Source organism: Nelusetta ayraudi, unplaced genomic scaffold (genome assembly GCF_046127955.1).
Source record: "Nelusetta ayraudi isolate G7.1 ecotype Tasmania unplaced genomic scaffold, CSIRO-AGI_Nayr_v1 ptg000042l, whole genome shotgun sequence".
NCBI classification, from domain to species: Eukaryota; Metazoa; Chordata; class Actinopteri; order Tetraodontiformes; family Monacanthidae; genus Nelusetta; species Nelusetta ayraudi.
Genome location: NW_027466092.1, coordinates 782501 through 802862, shown reverse-complemented (window position 1 = coordinate 802862; position 20362 = coordinate 782501). Strand labels below are relative to the sequence as shown.

The window sequence follows — 20362 nt, the reverse complement described above, 5'->3', positions numbered from 1 at the left end:
GATGTGTATTATGTATACACTCAACATGGAACACAATGCTGTCAAAATAAATATAAAATACCAAATCAAACACCCACCCTAATGCAACTATGTACAAGTGAAAGAGCGAATTAACAAAACACCACAAAAAGATAAAAACAAACATTTGCAAAACAAACAAAAAGCAGTATTCAGCTAATAATTTTCAGTTCGCGCGCGCGCGTGTGTGTGTGTTTGTTTTCTATTAAGGTATGTATTAACGGTTTTTCTACATTTCTAACGTTTAATATATTCGAATTCCTCTATCGCACAATATATCCACTAAAACACGTTCTAAACCACAAACAAAAACAAAAACAAAAAAAACAAAAAACAAACTCGGCTCCCAATCAGGAACCGGCTCTCTTGGTTCACTTCAGAGAGACTTTAAAGAACAGCTTCGTTCGCGAACGACCAATCACTGGAGGACACAGGTGAGTGAGCGCGGCCAGTCTGGCGAGTCCTCGCGCACGCCCCGAGCCCGCCGGCCCCCAGCCACTTCACTCCGCTCCGGATAGGGATGGCGCGAGCCTGCGCCGACGGTTGCTGCTCGCGCGTGGCCGAGCGCCACCGGCCGTCGCTCCACTTCGCGCTGATGCTGCTCGGCTACGTGCTCTACCTGCTGCTGGGCGCCGCCGTCTTCTCCGCCATCGAGCTGCCCTACGAGCACGAGCTGCGGCGCGAGCTGCTGGGCGCCAAGCGCGACTTCCTGCGCGAGCACGTCTGCGTGTCCGACGAACGCCTGGAGGAGCTGCTGGGCCGCGCGCTCATGGCCAGCAACTACGGCGTGTCGGTGCTACGCAACGACAGCCGCCGCAACTGGGACTTCGTGTCGTCGCTGTTTTTCTCCAGTACCGTGCTGACCACCACCGGTGAGTCGGCGAGGCGGCCCAGGTGTCCCCAAACTCGGCAGAGTTGGTGGGGGAGAAAAAGTTCCAGACTGGCTGTAATTATTGCCGTGAAAAGGCTCCTTCCTGTCTTGAGTAACTGGTTGTGACTAATGGCTTTTCTGCTTGAGGTGCCCCTCCAGGCAGGTTGCGAGCCAGGAAGCAATTCCCCCGGTTTAAATACCAGAATATTGTGACTACCGGGACGGAAATTATTCAAATTATTTCTACCCACCACTCTCATTCCCTCTCTCTTTTCTCTCTTTCTCTCAAATAGAATCGCTGAAAACCCTTTAATGTTTAAATGACTGCCTGGTTAAGGAACGTCTCCTCCACGAAAAGTTTATTTCATGTTGGACCATTTATAATAAATTATTATTGTTATTATTACAGAAGCAACTGTTAGTACATTTAAAATAAGTAACTTCCTCGATCTACCTAAATGGCATGACGAACCTCACAACTGCTGAGGGTGTATGATGTTATTTTTAGATTTGTCACAGCTGAACAGACTGTTTTGGTGTCATTTGTTTTGTTTTTTGCACCACTAAACAAACACCTGGCGTGGCGGCTGGCAAAGGGAAGGGGGGAGTGGGGGGCTGGCAAAATGCCTTACACTTCCACACGACAGCATCTCAAGGGATATCTCTGTTGATTAATGCACATTATCTGTGGGGTTGTTTTTGTTGTTGTTTTTTTTTTTATCGTTGACCTTTGAAAAAGGTCACTCAATGGAGAAATCTAATGTAACCCTAACCCAAGCTGATATAGGTTGATTCATTTCAGAATAATAACATAATACCATGTGTGATGATTTCCAGCTTTCTAATTAATGGCATTGGTGACTGTTATAAGGTCTCGTTCAAAACATTTAATAAGTACAAACAACTACAGTAACAGTTAGAACAATAATAAATAGACATTTTCGGTATTGACCTATTGTCCCTCCTATATGACTAATGATCATGGTCACCCCAATGGAAAAGTCCTTGCTCCACCTCAGAGACACCCCTGGTAGTCCTCCTCCTGAGGAAGACCTGCTGCCCTCCGACCCGGACTGACCTGTGTCCCTCTGCTTCCAGGTTATGGTCACACTGTCCCGCTCTCAGATGAAGGGAAGGCCTTCTGCATCTTCTACGCCCTCTGCGGCATCCCGGTCACCCTCTTCTTGCTCTCGCTGCTGGTGAAGAGGATCATGTCCGTGGTGACCCAGCGGCCCGTGGCCTACTTCCACCGCCGCTGGGGCGTGCCGGCGGCGGCGCACGCCACCTGCCTGGCCGTCCTCATGGCCGTCGTCCTGCTCTTCATCCCGGCGGGGATCTTCACCAGCCTGGAGAGGGACTGGGACTTCCTGGAGTCGCTCTACTTCTGCTTCATATCTCTGAGCACCATCGGCCTGGGCGACTACGTGCCCGGCGAGACGCACAGCAACGACGACATCACGCACCCACAGCTCTACAGGCTGGCCATCACGAGTAAGTAGAGCTGCAGGTAGCGGTTGTTTTATTGGTTGTTCAATTGGTCAGTCAGTGTGCCAATGCAGTAGCACAGTGAAATCCTTTATTCATTTCTGGCAGAGCTTTAGAGGTGGACGCTGAGAAACACGCTGTCTTACTAAAATTAAAATGATTAGATTTCTATCTGCTGTTTGTTGGCATAGTTCTTCCCAGGGACTTACAGAGGTATGACAATGCAATGAAACAATCGGCTCCAACAATTCATTGATTTTAGAACTTGCCTTTATCTCTTGCAATTTTTGAATAAGACTGTATTGAGTACAATTTTGTATGTTAGATAATCTCACATACGAGCACAAGTCAAGAGCGACCAACTCATCTTGGTCACCTGAACCAAATGATCTGGCTCACTAAACAAACAGTCTTCAGTCCCGGCGTCATCGCTGCGTCACAGGTGACAGTCTGACATTTCGTTTGTCGGTCTGTCGTCACCTCTGGTTGAACTGGTCTTTAGTGCATGCGGTCACACATGAGAGCGGAACACCTCAAAAGCCCCGACCAGAGTCCCTGCTGGAGTCACTGGGCCACTCGTCTGTCGTCACTCAACTACTGTTCTAACTCTCTGCCTCCCCCTAGTGGACAAAAGCTTGAGTTCTAGGCAGACTTGAGTCATTGTTAGGAACGCAAATTGGTCTAGGGTCAAAGGTTAAGTAACAAATTAAAACCAGAGGGATGCTGAGCACTGGGGAGGCAAGTAAAAAAGTCAAAAGAGGTAATAAGAGTAAGAAGGTGCTATGTGCTTTTACACGTTATTTTGTTATGCTTCCGTTATTTACGAGTGTGCACAAAAGGGTTTTCAAAGAGCTCAAAATGTTCAAAACAAACAAGCCACCAAGGGACCAGGGGACATTGGATGTTGCCAAAAGAACAATCTTAAGCACAGACAACACAGAGCCTACCCAACTAACTGGTTAAGAAAACAAAAGCCTGCCTACCTGCCTGCCTGCCTAACTGCTCTGTCCAGTGGAATAAATACAAAAGTGGCAACCACCCCTCATCTAGTGTGGCTTAAAGTTTCAACCTTTGTGATGTCTATATATAGAGGCCCCCTTCTTACCTGTTCCAAGGCAGGGCATACACACATGTGAAAAGATACGCAAACAAACTCAAAGCGTTCAATGGGCCTTTGGCGCAAACAATCAAGCATGCAGCTGGTGTGGGTGACAGAGTCTGAACTGAGCTGGACGCAGCCCTTTTATAGAGCGGCAGAGGAGTGTGATTGGTGGAGGTGGAGCCAGGGACTCAGTAGCTGACCAATGAAGCCAAGGTGGGTGGAGGCAGCAGGTCATGGCTGTGATCAGCAGCAGATGAGGTGGTTGGGAGATGATTGGGGTGGTTGAGCAGGTGATTGGTGAACTCAGGCCTGCAGAGAATGACACAGGGAGGGAGAAATAGAACAACACCCAGGAAACAAAATACCACTGGAACAACACATAAGTGGAACATAACAGTCATAGTCAGCAGACGTCTGTGCTAAAATCAAAGATGAGGTCTAGTGTATAAAATTTGGCTTGATTAAATATTTTTATTATGGTAAAAACTTATCATACTGCCCAAAAATACATTATTAAAAGTCTGTACTGGCAGTGCAATAAAAGTAATTTGGTTTTCCTACCATCACATCGGTTCTCATATATATAAGAATATATACATAGATCAAGAGGCCTGCTCCTAGCTGGCTGCCATCTTAAGTTAAGCCATCTTTTAAAGAAGCCTGTCTGACAGTGCTCTGAATACGAAACACACTGTCAGGCTTCCTGAAAAACTTTACACACTGGACCAGTGACCAGTGGACTGGACCAGTCCAGGGCTCACCAACCTTTTGGAACCTGAGAGCTACTTCGTGGGTACTAAATCATTTGAAGGGCAACCGGTTTGCTACTCTCCTGAAATAACACAATTTCTCAGTTAGCCTTGAGTTATGTATGACTATTAATGATACTGACCTGTGTGAAGACAATGATCTCAATAATTATCAATAATGACTAAACAAGATTGGATAAAATTGAATTTTAGATGCAGCTTCACGAATGAGGGCCCTCTAGTGGCACATTCCAAGCATTTGTTTTACAGACTGCCTTTAAAAGAAGCAGTGGACTGAAGGGTCTTTACAGCTGCACCAGTAAACTGAAAAAGAAGGAAGTAGGAACTGGTCGCACCCGTAGTGCTTCCTGACCAAACCCACGTTTGTCCTCATGAGTCACCCGGCTGGTTTTTCTCCTCCCTCCGCAGTCTACCTGCTGCTGGGCCTGGTCTGCGTCCTGGTGGTGCTGGAGACCTGCTGCGAGCTGCCGCAGATGAAGCGCCTCTCGCTGCGCTTCCAGCAGGAGCACGTGCGCGAGCTGGACTCGGAGACGACCAACATCATCGGCAGCGAGCAGCTGGGCGAGTCGGTGGACCGCTTCGCCGTCCAGCACTCACCTGTCATCACCTCTGTGTCGGACCAGGCCGCCTCGCTGCGGCAGGACACGGCCGCGCCCTACATCCCTGCCGCTAACGGGAAGCTGAGATGACGGATGGTGATGGAACATGTTGTTTTTGGTTGTTTTTTTTGTGAGACTGGCGTCTTACAGAGCTTGAGAATTCTTGTTTTTTATCTGCATGTAAGCACTTAACGACTACAAAAAAGAAGGCTCCGCTTTTTGCTGCTGCTAACACCAACAGACTTTGTTTTTTACAGCTGGGATCAGGATGGCATTGTTTCCTCACCCCTCCCCTGGTGACTAGTTCCCTGTAGATAAGAGCTGGCAGCGTCACAAAGAGGAAGGGCTCGGCCGGCCGGCCGGCTGACAGGAGAGGAAACCCACGAGGTTTCACTTCCTGAGTCCCAATAGTGTCAAAAGTTCTTCCTGGAGCTCCTGCCAGGTTATATAATGATACGCACACGGCATCTGTGTCGGGGGAATTTGAAGCGATGAAGGTCATTAATCAGGCTCTCGCAGGTTAGCCCACTGCTGCGTCTGAAGGTCAAGATCCTGGGGAGATCAGGAGATGGCGCTGTGGGAAGTTATTTCCTGCTGGGTGTTTCCAGGAAGTCGCTGACCTCCCCTCACGTCTGCTGTTGGCTCATTAAAGGCCCCATACATGGAACAAACTGTTTTAGTGAACACTTCTCGCAGTCAAAGGTGGGCTTTTCTCATGTCTGGGGTGTCATTGTTGTTGGAAAGCATGTATTTTGCCTAATAATACCTCTAAAAATTATTCTGGCTGAGGCTTTCCTTTTAAAAAGTTTTATAAAGGATTTTAACATTGTGACACAGTGTCAGCACTGTTAAAATTATTACCTTTTATTCTTTCTTTTTAGTATTTTATTTGTATAATGTTACTCCGGATCAAGGGAGGTTAAGACAAATTATGTTTTGTATGATCTATAAAGCACATTAATAGGTATTTAACCAATGTAATTGTTGCACAGCAGGAGACAGCGAGAAAAAAAGAGGGTCAAAATTCAAACAAACACTCCACTGGTATTTATTTTATTTCCTGATCCACCAGCCGCTTTGGAGTTTATGTTTCTGGACTTGGATTCAATGAATTGTTGGGGGCAACTCGCCACTAGAGGGCACTACTTTCATGTCACACGCAACACATTTCCTCGACGGCCTTTTGTACTGTCCATTTACCTTTTTGTGCAGCAGTTAGGGTAACCTTTTTGTTTTGAATATTTAAATTATTTTATTTTATTTTGCTTTGCCGTGATTGTCAACTTGCCTGCTAATCTCTGCAGATTTCCTTTCCCCCTCTAGGATGCTAAGCAGCTAAACATTTTTACCAACAGTTCATCCTGTAAAAAAAAACTCAAATGATGTTTTGTTTACATCAATAAGTTTGCTGGGTTTTGACTAATTTATTTTTAATAAGGGGTCAAAACTGTGACAGAAGCGTTTAAAAAATATTTCAATAAAATAAAAACTACAGAATTTACAGAATACATATTTTTCCTGTTCTCTTTTTCCAGGCATCTCATATAAACTGGGGTTATTTTATTCATACAGTATCATTCACATTGTATTTCAAGACATTTACATGCAGACTAACTTGGCTGTGCACATTCAAACACACGTTTAAAAGGGACAAACAAACACACACACAAACAAACAGAGACCTGCCTCAACCGGAGGAGCAGAACTCCGACCCGCTGGGTGGGAATATGTGTCCTTCAGGAAAGTCCTCGTGTCCACAGAAGCTGCAGGAGCAAGTGCAGCAGATATTGACCTTTGACCTACCTGCACGGCCTACCAGCCGTGCGACGTGACAGTCACTCCCTCCCTTCCTCCCTCGCTGTGCGAGCGATCCAGTCACACGATCTGCGGCTCCTTGGAGCGGCAGAAACAGAGGAAGCACAGGCTGATGACAAGCATGCTGAAGAGCAGAATCGGCATCAGCGTCACGATGGCGACGTAGACGGCGTGGGACAGCGGCGGCGAGTCGGGGGCCTCGGCCGGAATCATGTTGGTCAGGTTCAACATGTAGCCCAGCGTCCAGCCGGCATCGCTGCCTTTGATCTGGTCGGAAGAGATGAAGTGAGTCACGGCCGGACAGCGAGTTCACGTAGTCGTAAGACATCAACTTTGGCACCGACACGGAGACTTTGGCCCAACATGCCAGATAATATTATCAATTTCTGTCTTTCAAATAGCAGATAAGTAGATATATTTTAGTAGAGACAGAAAGCTTGGACACAGGGAGTGGTTGTCCGCTGGAAATATCACCACCTCAAAGCTTTAGTTCGACGTGTTGGTGTCCCTTTTTTTTGAATTTCAATTTCTCTACGCAATCAGAATTCTTATTTAAAGGCCCAGAGTGAGATTTAGCACCATCTAAAGGCCAGAAATAAGACTGTAAGACAATGCTAAAATGTTACAAAATTGGAAAACCCAAAAAACTTCATCATATCAAATCAGAGGGGGCAAAAGTATTCACATTCTGTACTTGAGTGAAAGTATGGATACTTGTGTAAAAATATCAAAAGCAAAAGTACTGGAAAACTTTGGAAATATGATTCATTAGTCAGAATTTGACTGGAAAGTACAGATTTTTGTGTGTAAATGCAGGGAGTAAAAGTACTTAAGTACAGTAACAAAGTATTTGTACTTGATGATTTATTCGTACATATTTATAGTTATGTCACCGCCTGGCAGAGATTTTTATTTTGTTTGGGGCTGGCCGATTAGCCAGAGGATTTACTGACATAATAGTGGGAAGTCAACGAGGCGGGCTTCCCTCTCACCGACGGTGTGTTTGTTCTTCGAGTCCTCCAGCCTGGAGCAGATGGTTCGGATCAGAACGGCAACGCTGCGGCCTTCCGTGCGCATGGCAACGGTTTTTATTTACGCACATTGTTTGTGCTCTGAGAAACCTGATTTCTGTTGCTGTTGCTGTTAATCCTGTTAGCAACATTAGCTGTGGTCAAATGATAGATTCTCTACTTTTGCCTTTTATGTCTTTTTCTTTTTACGCCTGCCCAGGGAGTCACAGGAAGCAGGTTGTGGGTGGTTGTGGGAGTCCTTTCACTTCCTGGAGTAAACCTGGACGTCGTCCAGCACTTGGCTTGAAATTTATCGTCTCATCCAAAAACTAACGGGGTCTGCTCCAATTCAATTTTTTTATGGGAGCAACTGATTTCTTGTTTTTCGGACTCGTGACTTTACTTTGGAGCCTCCTGACATTTGTCTGTCGCGTAAATCGGATAAACAGATTACGGAAGCAATAGTTTGTCATAACCAGAGTCGGCTGCTGGCGCTTCGTTTGACTGAGCTCCCCGCAAACAGGATCTGAAAGAAGGTTCGTTGCTCCGTCCGTCTTCACCCTGTCTGAGCTGGAAATGGACTATCAGGTGTCCCGGAATGGTTCCACCTTTGCCTGCTAAGTTTGCTTCCGGGCTGCTCCTAATCGAGTTTGGTCCTCTGGGTTGAGGTCGGTCAGTGCTGATCTCCTCAGCTAAGCTACAGTTACTGCTCTTCAAAAAAAAAATAATATCGAAGCTTCAAAGCGTGATGGACGAAGGCCTGAGAGGTCAGTCGGAGAAAGGTGGACTACAAAAACTCACTCCTACTGTGTGAGATTAAGTTATATTGTCACTCACTCAATCAATCACTCAACATTTATTTATAAAGCACCAAATCTCAGCCAAAAGCGTCTTGATGCTCAGCCCTAGCCAGCGTCTCCTGCGCTGTTTGGCCCAGCCCACTCTTCGCTTGACGTCATCTCATGTGCGAAACATTTCTTTGTGCAACTTTATCTCCCAAAGATAAACAACCAATATCAGAGGGAACCACTTTGATCCTCTTAAAAGGGACTTTCGCTCTCGACCTAGATAGACGTCCGGCGACTGTCCGGCTCGTCCACTCTTGCACGTGGATGAGATTAGGTGCCAAAACACCCCTCAGTCCAGTCCAGATATGGTTTGAAATTCCAGGAAGGAACGCGTTGATGAAGCCGAACAACGCGCATGCAGACTGACGGTGTTTACTTTGGAATAGGACAAGGAGCAGGGCAGCGTGAGATCGTAAAAGGAGCGGGCGGAGATGTACTGACCTGCTTAATGTAGTTGATGTTGTAGTAGCTCTCCGAGGTGAAGTTGTACCCTTCCGTCAGCAGGGTGAGGATGTACGTGCCGGAGAAACAGTAGCTAGACAGGTACTTCACCTTCACCGTGGGGTGCCGCTGCTTGATCTGGTGTGGGGGGGTGGAGGAGGGGGGGGGAGGTGATACCCATTAGAATTGGGGTTGTCAAGATCCAGATAAGGTGGAAAAAGAATTGCGGGCCTACCTGATCCCAGGGAGTGGAGCAGAATTTGGCCAGCCTCTGCTTGACAGTTTCCAGAGGGACGGATGTGTCGGTCAGGTTGAGGAAGTTCATCACATAGTGGTAGGCAGAGAAGGCCTGGAGGTGGGAGGAAGTGGGCGGAGTCAGAAGGAACCCAAGTAAAGCAGGTAATCTGTTTTGTTTTTTTTTATGATTTTCAATTTGCTTTTGGTTGGCCAGTGGCTGTGAGATGAGGCCGCTAACGGGTGACTTTTCCTCAAATTATGCACAATTTAAAGTGGAACACGATCTCTTTTACTGACGGTTAAGCGAGAGAGAGGTGAGAGAAAACTGGGGCTGTGAACCGGGACTCTGTAGGGCCTGAAAGCTGCATCATGGCGCCAAAACAAACCGGCTCCCTGCATGTCCTCAGCTGGTGCAGTGACACTGGTGGTGAACCGTGAGCACTACAGCTGGACCTTCATCTTACGATCATCCAATCAATGATGACAAGCGCGTTAACAGCAGGCTAGAACAACATCAACGACATTCTCCACAACCATCAACCGGCTCATCATTACAGTAACTTCACCAAAACTGCTGACACGGACACCAAGATTCATTTCATTACCACAGTCAGCGTTATGAAATTATTGTGCATAACAAATCACACACACACACAGACCCAATCAAATACATTCATGTGCATCATCAAAATAAAATCCCATTTCAAACACTCAATACAACTAAAGTTACACATCGTTGCTATTGTGTTCAGCTCTGGATCAAGAAAGTTTAAAATAGATTTTTTTTGTCCCGCCCACCTAATATTAAGCCGTGATTGCTCAGTTCACTCCTGATTCTGAAACTAAGACACGCAGCTCGGCCTTCTCCTGGACTCATCAAGTCCAAACCACTGAATGAAGCAGCCATCCGGGTCTTGATAGTTTCTGACCATTCTGATTGGATCGCATGTTTTCTGGACAGCGACTCTTTCATTACTGATGTGAACTTGACAGTTATGCTCGTGTAGATAAGAGAAAATGTTTTAAACATATTAGATTAAATTCAATGTTTAAAATCACAATTGTGTTTTATTCAATCCAGAAAACCTCTATAGAATGGGTTCGTCACTGAGGGGCACCATTGGTCACGTGACCTCAGTGTAGGACACTCTAAGGCTGTGTCTCAATTCAGGTGCTGTGTCCTTGAAGTGCGCATTTTGGAAGGGAGTTGCGTCATAGCACTGCGCGAAGGCTTGTCCCAATTCCCGAGGGTGCTTAGGACGCTGAAAATGCACCCTCGGAAATACGCACTAGTTTTAGCCAATTCCAAGGATGCACCGCACTATCTTTCGCGCACTTGGGTATCCCATGATGCTTTGCGTGCTGCTGCAAAGCATCGTGGGATCCTGGGAAGTCAGCTGAAATTAGCTCCTCACCCCGAACTGCCCCTGCAGAGGCGGCTGGTAGACCCCGTTGAAGGAGCACTGGCTGTAGCTGCAGCGGCTGGAGTTGAAGATGTTCTTGACCCGTTCCTGGCACTGCTGGAAGTTCCCCGTCCCTGTGTGGGTGAAGCTGGCAGGAAGTGAGGCAGGTTTGAGGGCGGAGACGCAGGGGCTGTTGTAGACCGCGCTGTAGTTCTTGGTGTCGGTGAAGCCCGGGTTCAAGCAGGGGTCGGCCAGCGTTATCGGACCTAACTGGAGACGGAGAGCCAGTCAGCGGCCGAGACCGGAGGCCTCAGAGAGAGAGCGAGAGAGATCCACCGACCTGTGTCTGGCGAGCCAGCACCATCTTGAGCGCCTGGTCTTTGCCGTAGCACAGGAAGCTGTGTGTGTAGAGGCTGTAGTCGCTGCCGTAGAGCCGGAAGAACACAGAGTTGTCCGGGGACTCGGAGCTGTTGAAAGAGTCGGAGACGAAACTAATCTGCGTGGAGGCTCCTCCCAGGTCGAGGGCGCCGGTGGTGGGCAAGGCCTGGTGGAGATGTTGGGGAGGGGTTGGGGGGTTCAGGTCATACACTGGTATCAATGTTGGCAAAGTGATGTTTTTTGTTGAGAAATGAAAAAAAGTCCTCCTCTCAGGTCCACTCACTCACACCAAGAATGTAGATGTTTGACATTCAGTTTAACTTTTCGGTTTCTTGGAGAGTTTCCATGATCAAAACCAAAATATCTAAATAGTTGTACTTACATTCCAGTGTGGAGAAATATGTTTTTTTTGTTTTTTGTTTTTTTAAGTGGTTCACTAAAACCTTTTTCATTCACAATTCTAGTGGTGTGCAATGCCCTCACTCAGCATCACACATAATGAAAGCACACAACACTATAACTATGACTGCACAATTACTTGAGTCAAAGAAGAGAATTGATGCAGTTCTGACGTTATCGAATAATATGGATGTTTTCAAAAGCATCTAATCTTTTTTGTTGTTGTTGTTTTTTTTTTAATGGTCACTAACTCTGTTGCTGTACAGAATCTCAGAACTGTAAATCTTAACCCACCCGAATGCATGAAAAAAACAAATCCTGTGCTCCCGTAAAGACTCCTGCTTCCTGTCCGCCTGCTGCAGCACCGACTGACCTGCGTGAGCCGGTCGTCCAGGTAGTTGACGGTGACCCAGCCAAAGGCTCCTTCCTCCTGGCCGCTCAGGATTCTGGCTCCCTGGTAGGAGAAGGGGAACTTCTGCAGAGCCTCCCCCACGGCTTGCAGCACCTGGTCCGAGGCTCTCTTGTTCTCGATGCTGCAGGAAAACAGGCCAACGGACCCCGTCACATGAATCAAATGCAGCCGCCGCGCATATCGTTGTAATAAACATTGCGCCGTCGTATATCATTGAGTTTGACATTGATGTATTTGCAGCCCATGACGTCGGTTTTAAGCAGGTTATAAATCTTCAGATGGCTGCAAGTGCAGCTGCAGCAGCGAATGCAGCTTGATGTAAATACAGGGCAGGTATTGCTGATACCGATACAATACTGATATCGAATACTTTTTGATAAGGAAACTGTATTATCAAAATTTTCATGATTTTTAAGTGGTTTTGTGGTTTATCTCGTCCTGTGGATTATTAATTAGTTAAAACCCAGGACAGAATTTGGACATTTTTGGTAAATATAAAATACTTGTCCATGATTTTCTCACCTTAGCAGAAAAAAGCGCAGGAAAAAAAACAACTAACTTTATTGGCTGGCCTGTAGAAGTAATGTAGTAATCAGTAGATACAACTTTTATACGTATCAATCTCATGACACCGATATCAATCATTACCGATACCAACACCGGTATCAACATTATCAATATTGAGATTGATACGCCCACCACTAGTCACCGTGCATGGACTGTATGTCTCATCAATGTGTCTTTGCGTGTAGACATGTCTAGTGTGTGTGCTTGTGCGACCGTACTCGAGCAGCCTCATCCCGGCCGTGGCTCCCAGGTACAGCGGCGTCTCACGGTGTCGTTTCCCAGGCACCCAGTACTTGGCCTCCTGCATGCAGAGCGCCAGAGACTCTCCGGCATTCTTCGGAGCCAACGCATAGCTGGAGATACCGGGACCTGTGAGGAGTGAGGCAGAAGGTTCCAGTCAGAGGAACAGCTGTTGCCATTCAATTTTTGTCGCAGCCTTTACGATTGCCGGCTCATAGCCTCGAGCAGGCGAGTGTGTAATTAAACTCCGACGTCGGACTGCGCTGTCTTACACTTAACGACTTTGCTAATGATTGGCTGCGGAAAATAAGTCAGAAATGAAAGAAAAAAAAGTCTTGATGGCGCAGTTGCTGCACACTCCTGTGATCGCGGCTGTTTACTGTCTCCTGCTAGTCATTAAACTCCATCTGGATGCTTTTATCCATTTATACACTTTTCTCATTTTGAGAAAGTTACAGCCCATCAATCCATTCATTTTTTTTTCAGATCACTGCTTCAAATGTATGATTTTACATTTTCCTGCACAACCAACAGGAGTGCTAAAACACACTCCCACTAGAATGAATAATGAGGGGAAACAACATAACTTTGCAGGAATACTGGATTGTTAGCTGTGATCCTGTGAGAAAACCTTTCACTCCTGTGTAAGATTACAGGTTCCATGGATCAAGTATATCTCGGGCTGCGGCAGCTCAACTGGAATATTTCTTTCATGAATGATGTTAACATAATAACTTCAGATTTTTGCTTCGTGCATGATACAGAACCACCAGGCGGTGTGCAACTCCCCAGGATAGAAGAAGATATTTGTATTGACGGTGCACTGGTTGGTTCAGCATAAAGTTCTTTCTATTGCTCTGACTAAGATTTTTGTGCATCTTCATTGTGGTCATCATGACCGTGCAAGATTCCCGCTTGTGGGCAAAAAGCCACATGTCTAAAAAGTTTGCAGGAAGAGAAACTAGGAACTTCAGTGTTCGTGGCTGAAGCTCCTCTGCTGGTTAAACCTCAAGGAAAACAATCTTACACACTAGGTGCAATCCCTACCTTTGACTTGGCAGACATGCCTCTGTGCGACCCGGCCCGTGTTGTTGTCCTTCTCCGCTGGCCACTCATAGATGTACACTGAGGTGTGGGAGGAGCCGGCGTCCAACACGATCCCGTACTGGAGACCAAGGACGGAGGCGTCACATCATAGCAATCCAGAATGCACCCCCAAAAATGGACACGTTGGACATATTTATTTTCTTTGACGCTCGAGGACGAGTCAACCTCGCTGCTCTGGAGCTCCAGCTAGTGGCAGCGGGTGGTAGTGACCACTGCGGTTTGACGTTTGGCTCAGGATATGTGATGCTGAACCAAATTGCTCAAAGCTGCCGTGCAAAATGGCAAATTACACTCATTGACTGTATATGGAGATGGGCGGAGTCATCGAGAGGTCACCCCATTGGTGGGTGAATTTCCCAGTTCCTGTCTTAAGCTTCCAGTTTGTTTTGAACGCATAAGTTCCACCCATCTTCATCAGCAGTCAGAGATTGAACTACAAGATGGTAATATACTGACACTAACAGGAAGTTAGGGTTGGGTCACAGATGGCGGCTGCAGACTTGGATGGGAAAGATACAAAGTATTGAATAGGATAAAGTATATAGTACAAATACAAAAGTACTGAAAACATACGTGTGAGCATTTTTTTTGTGAAATCAATTTAAGACGGGCCATCGTGAACTAAACTGTGCGTCTGCCCATCCACAATGCACAGAGAAACATTGCCTATGGATGTTTTTTTCCACCCAGATGTTCAGCAGACGTGGAGAGCGGGAAAACATCCCGGACACACGTCTGAGCAGCAGCAGAACTCCCCTCCCCCTCCCCACCGTTCCCATACTCAACACGCTAACAGATGCAACACAACAAAAGACAACACAACAGGCTCTTAGCGACGGAGCCTCTCCAGCCACTGGCCAGCCTACCTTGTACTTTTGGGGAAGGGGCTTGTTCTGCAAAACGGCGACGGTCACCAGGGCAACGACGATGATGACGGCAACCACAGCGATGACGATGGCCACAGGCGAGTGCCAGGGGTTCTTTCCTTTCATCTCTGGGGGAGCGGGGGCGGGAAGACGGGAAGACGGGTAGACAGGCAGACAGATAGACGGACAGAGTGATAGAAGGAGAAGTGAGACACGGGAGAGGCGGGATCATTAGAAAGAGGAACTGTTTGTCGGGTTTCACATCCAGATGTGAGCGATGTCACAGCACGAGAGTGTCAGCATCTTCAGTCTGGGTTGTTTCGGGGTGACGAAAAGCATTCCTGCCTGTTCCCCATTGATCCCCGAGGGAGGAGGTTATTTTGCAGATGAAAGGGTCTCCCATCAAAGAGCTCAACAAGCAACCCCTCAGACAGGACGTCTTTCACGCCACAGCCGTGGAGCTGTCGGCTCTTTTGCGCTTTTGGCTCAACCATAAATTGCAATTAATCAGGAGTAATTAGACGTCTCGGGGGAAGGCTGTGATTCCATCCCCAGCAGTGAGTCAGTGTTGGCCAACAGGGTTGGATCATCCCGACGTCCTGTTGTAGGTATTAAATTAATCTTCAACACAGACTGGGCCTTTCGTCCCCTAATCCTGTTTTAAGCACTTTTTTAGGGTCAAATGTTTACAACTGGGACTTTACAACACACATGCACGTGCGCGGGCGCGCACACACACACACGCACAGACCCAGTGCAGATAAAATAAGCTGGTGTGTTCCATTTTCCACATTCAAACAGGAGACAAAAGGGGTGTGAGAGGTTTGTCTGTATTGACTCCACAATCAAAAGAAACATGAACCGGTGTGTACTCCACGCACACGCGCACACGCACACACACACACATACACACAGATGCACACGCATGCACACAACACACTTGATGAGTTTTACAGCACACACAAGATCGCTGCACAGGAGATTTCACGAGGACATCGGCAAACAGACGCAGCTGCTGCTGCTGCTGCTGGCAGTAAAGAAGTGGAGCAGTCGGAGGAAGAGTTCAAACTCTGAACAGATTAAAAGACAAACAGCAGCGACGGAGCAAAGGGAGCGCTTACCTCTGTTGTCTGCTTCAATGAACTTGCCACTGACGGCAGAGGGAGGGAGAGAGGGGAGGGGAGTCAGGGGGTGGACACAGGGGAGGGAGGAGGTGAGGAGGAGGAGGAGGAGGAGGAGGAGGAGGAGGAGGAGCGGCGGAAGAGGAAAGAATAAGGAGGACAGGAAGGAGAGTGTGGACGGAAGGCTGATAAGACGAGAGGGGTCTTCTGCTGCCGTCCGGCATGTGTGTGTGTGTGTGTGTGTGTGTGTGTGTGTGTGTGTGTGTGTGTGTGTGTGCGTGTTCTGTGAAACACCAAGTTTGGCATTTCCTCCCCCTGAGCCGGGGCAGCAACCCCCGATCACTATGGAGACCACCAAATTGTGTCTGTGTGTGTGTGTGTGTGTGTGTGTGTGTGTGTGTCCTCCAGAACCCCCTTAAAAGGGTCTCTTTCGCATTCTCTCTCTCCCTCCTCGCTCTGCGAACCAATGAGAGTTAGGCAACCAGGCTGCACACACACGCGCGCGCGCGCACGCACACACACACACACACACACACACCCTCCCTCTTTGCATGTGCAACAGGGGAAGTGGGGACTCCCTTGTTTACCAGTTTTTTTCCTTTTATTACTGGAAGGCTGTGATGTCATCACTGTGACGGATAGGGATCCCCTTCTTTTCACTCAAGTGCACGCTCTGTGTGTGTGTGTGTGTGTGTGTGTGTGTGTGTTCGCGCGCGTGCGTGCGTGTTGGACACGTTTGTTGGAAAAGCCAGCGTGTGTTTGCAGGCCAAAACATGACTTGCCTGCAAATGCAAATGTCAAGGCTGTTTGACATTTTGTGTTTTGCGGGCAGACGAGTGTGGATCAGCTGCAGCAGAAGCAGAGCGCTGCCGCGACCGTGTCACTTCCTGTCTCAATGTGTCACATGCGTCTCCCTCTCCCTCTCTCCCCCTCTCTCTCTCTCTCGAACTGCACGGCTTTGTGCATTGGGTGCAGCCATCCTGAAAACCATCCTGTAACTGTTTGACTTCTTTGAGCAAATAGCCAAAGTTTGTTGCTCTACTTCTGTTTTTTGGTGGGAAGTTCGACTTGGATCCGGTTTAAAGCAGACGGCAGGCCAGTGTTTTTTCTTCAAGCAATCACAGGTCAGCCGACGGACTGAACCGTGTGTGTTTGTTTCACCCTCGTAATTCAATCACTGCCACAATCACATCCTTTGACCTTCTCTCAGCCTGAGCCAGGCTGAGAGCAGGTCAAAGGTCTTCTGATTGATCCACCGTGAACTTCTCACACTTCACACGCAGGACAAAATCATTGTGTGTGTGTGTGTGTGTGTGTGTGTGCGTGTGTGTGTGTGTGTGCATATTCTGGCCCGCAGCTCTGTCTTCAAATCACTTAATCAAAGCCGGGGAAAGCCCGGGTGGAGCCGCGCTAAGACAAAAAGTGCCTCACCACCGTGGGCTTGCTCTCCGTCGTGCCAGGACTTGATTCAATAACTCGCCACATTCATCGCAGTGTTGGCTTTTGTCTCCCAGCTGATGGAGCGTGTCAAGTGCAAAAAAACTCAGGCGGCTTTACAGGTTCAGAAGTCTTGAGGTGCACTTGTTTCAGACGCTGGAGATCAAGAAGATCAATTGACTTGTTTAGGATGTTTTTTTTTTTTTTTTTGGAGGCCAGTTAATTAGGGCCTGCGCAACGAGTCGGTGACGCTGCAGGATGACAGAAAGGAAAAGGTCGATGCATCAAAGGTTCAGAATGAGTTGTGCAGGAAGTTGGTGGTATTTGCTGCGACTGCTCTTCAAGCACTTTGTAGATGTTCTCGGAAACAAAGGCAGAGAGAGCTGGAAGCACAAAGAAAGAAGTGGTCAAGTCCCGTGTGCGAGAATGTGAAGTAGGTTTGCAGGTCAGCAGGTTTGAAGGTTGGGTGTCGCGGCTGACAACATATCAGCCATTTGTCGCGATAACAGCTAAAGAAGCACAAACAACAACACAACAACAACAAAGGTCACGCAAAAAAAACGGCCTTGAGGTTCACACACCAAAAAAGGAAGCAGCGTGACTCTCACAGTTCCCGTCACATAACCATTGTTCCCCACGACGCCCCCCCTCCCCCACCACCACCACCACCACCACCATTACACAGCGCGGAACACTGTGGAAACTTTGCCGGCTGCCTTCAAATGGAGGTGTGAGCGCCAAACCCCCGACCCCAGCGTGGCTGTGCGGGGTCCCCACATCCTTGCAAGGCTTCTTGTAAAGGCGCCGAGTCTCAGCGCAAGTGCAAACACATGTCGGCCAGTTGCGCTGCAGGTGTGCGGACGCGGCACAAACAGAGGCCATCTGGCAACGGTTTTCAATACATCAGCCTCAGTGAAGGATGCTCGGCGCCGGTGGAGCGGCCTCGCCAATTTGTTTTTGTTAGTCTCTGTGAAAACAGCAGGCGTAGCCCGCTGTTGGTGACCTCTGGCTAAAACGGCTGCATTTTGCCTCCTGCCAGAACTGACCGCTCTGATCACACACCCAGCAAGAGTCGCTCTTGCAGACGGTTGGCTGGGACATCTGGAGCATGTACGCACTGAACACTCCCTCCGCCTGCAACACCAGCATCAACTGCAGCCACTTGGCGCACTCAGGTCTTCCCTACTGCAGTGACCAGAGCCTGAATATGAAGATGGGCGGAGTCATCGTGATGTCACTGACTGGTTGGCAAATGCTGGTTCTGAAGCCTCGAGGTTGATGCTGGTTCTGAAGCCTCGAGGTTGGTTCCATGGTCAGCGGCGCTGTCTTGAACTCCCAGTCCGTTTTGAAACCAGTAGATTCCATATTTGGATGTGTTGGCCTCTAAACTGTAGCCACGCCCACAACTTTTTTAGTTATTTTTACTCAATATCAGACCAACTCAGACAAAATGAACATTAAAGCCTATTGGCTGGACTTATTTATTCTTTTTTTTCTACTAGAGACCAACGAAAACATTGCAACCAGTTTGTAGTGGTGTGAATTTAAGGCTTCATTCTGTATTGACAACCAGTCATTTTTTAATCTTTTTGAAACCAACCTTGGCGGCCCATGCTGGCCAAACCAACCTTTTTTTTGGTACTTACTATTAAGAACGGGAGGCCAAACCCATCTGTACATACAGTCAATGGAATGCAACTAAGCGGCTTAACAAACACGGAGGGTGCGCGGGCAAAAGAGTCGGCGTCTCCTCGATGGAAGAAAATGTCACGGTTTGACTCGAGGGCCGACTCCCCCACCTCCCCCACCTCCCCCGCCCCCCCTGTTAGTGTCTCGCCGTCGCCTCCTACAGATGGGACATTTACTTCCCCGCTCCTTGCCAAGAAAATCATTCCCCCGGCTCCCGCGATCTGTCTGCAAATTGCTCCCAGAGCAGAGCAGAGCTGCCACATTAATGGCTTAATTGGCCTGACGAGGACGATGCTGTTGACAGCCAGCAAGACGGACGGACGGAAACAGACGGCGGGGGAGTGGAGGGTTGGGTGGGGTGGTGTGGGGGGTGGTGGGGTGGGGTGGGGGGGCACAGAGAGAGAGGGGCATGTCCAGACTGCGCATGAGATCACAGCGGGAAGTTCCTCGGAAAGCCGACAGAAACCGCAGGAGAACTATTTGTGGGGAGTGTTATCGGTTGTGACGATGAGCCAAACAACTGCCAACAACCTCCCTGGAAAACCTTACCTGGAGTCTCTGCAGCGGCAGTAAAAAAAAAAACATAAAAGGAATTACAGAGGTAGCAGGGAGCGTCAACAAAAAAAAATTACGTCACTTTCCAATTGTGTTTTCACACGTGTATACGCCTACACATGAATGCACAAGCGCACAGACACACACCCGCTCTTACACATGCACACACTCACACACACACACACACACACACACCTTGGTGTGACTGTCCAGCGCTGCTTTTTAAAGTGGTGGTGGTTGAGCAGGAGGTGTGATGAGTGACAGGAACACAGGACAGGGGAGGTCTTCCAGTGGAAACATCTCAACATCCGCCACCACACCAGTACTTTCTGTCTGTCTGGCGGTCTGTCGTTCTACCGGCTGACATTTGGTGTTAAGGGCAAATTCTTTCTCTTCTAAGTTTTTGAACAGCTTGCGGCATCACGGCGCAGGGGGGAAATATACATGAGGGAGAAGGAGATGGTGTTCAGAGGGAGGAAGGAATCACAACACAACACTTCCCTCACAATAATATTCAAAGTTCCATTGAAGCAACTTTACTTCCAGTTAGGGTCACCTGAGCTGCACCTTCGCCCTAAATTTCCCCCAAAATGTGCGAAATTCAATTTAGTGACGTTTTCTAACTCAAGCCTGCCGACGAACTGTCCACAAATGCGTAAAAAGGCATCCCGAATAGCCTTTTGTGATGTCACGGAGGGATACCCAACCCTTACCAAGGCTAGTGACCATGTCCCCTAACCAGGTGCTACTTCTGCCCGCCAAGACTGACCTGTTTCTTTAGTCCCCCCCCCCCCCCCCTTACCAGCTTGAACTGAATACGAGAGTATAAAGGTTACAGTTTGCTAAGGTGGACTTAAACAGCCCACACACACACACACACACACACACACACACACACACACACACACACACACACACTATAAAGTTCATACAGCAGCAGCAAGTTAAAGTCCGGACAAGTCCTCCTCACATGTTTTATGACTTATGACATA

The 20362-nt window shown here is 48.0% G+C and overlaps 2 protein-coding genes across 6 annotated transcripts in view; one reads left to right on the top strand and one right to left on the bottom strand.

Moving 5' to 3' along the window:
• The first annotated feature begins 449 nt into the window (after positions 1–449).
• On the top strand, positions 450–6522 carry LOC142893189 (potassium channel subfamily K member 1-like). Its single transcript, XM_076033506.1, has 3 exons — positions 450–890; positions 1988–2380; positions 4655–6522. The coding sequence occupies exons 1-3, from the start codon at positions 539–541 to the stop codon at positions 4933–4935; spliced, it is 1026 nt and encodes a 341-aa protein (XP_075889621.1). The 5' UTR covers positions 450–538; the 3' UTR covers positions 4936–6522.
• The window catches only part of entpd1 (ectonucleoside triphosphate diphosphohydrolase 1), a 17810-nt gene continuing 3317 nt past the window's right edge, over positions 5870–20362 (bottom strand). For 3 of the 5 annotated variants that reach the window (XM_076033500.1, XM_076033502.1, XM_076033501.1), the window contains exons 2-10: positions 14569–14696; positions 13643–13760; positions 12574–12724; positions 11750–11909; positions 10940–11143; positions 10612–10869; positions 9195–9308; positions 8960–9097; positions 5870–6927 (exon numbers count right to left, since the gene is read on the bottom strand). In XM_076033500.1, the coding sequence (XP_075889615.1) occupies positions 6721–6927; positions 8960–9097; positions 9195–9308; positions 10612–10869; positions 10940–11143; positions 11750–11909; positions 12574–12724; positions 13643–13760; positions 14569–14696 (1478 nt within the window). In that variant the 3' untranslated portion in view covers positions 5870–6720. Of the gene's footprint in view, positions 6928–8063; positions 8380–8959; positions 9098–9194; positions 9309–10611; positions 10870–10939; positions 11144–11749; positions 11910–12573; positions 12725–13642; positions 13761–14568; positions 14697–15689; positions 15879–20362 lie in introns of those variants that run through there. The other 2 variants (XM_076033504.1, XM_076033505.1) reach the window with 2 other exon arrangements.

Excerpts from the sequence above, each read along its gene's own strand:
- LOC142893189 (XM_076033506.1), top strand. The coding sequence starts at position 539 with ATGGCGCGAGCCTGCGCCGACGGTTGCTGCTCGCGCGTGGCCGAGCGC. Across the intron at positions 891-1,987 it reads TACCGTGCTGACCACCACCG|GTTATGGTCACACTGTCCCG; the intron begins GTGAGTCGGCGA and ends CTCTGCTTCCAG. Across the intron at positions 2,381-4,654 it reads CTACAGGCTGGCCATCACGA|TCTACCTGCTGCTGGGCCTG; the intron begins GTAAGTAGAGCT and ends CTCCCTCCGCAG.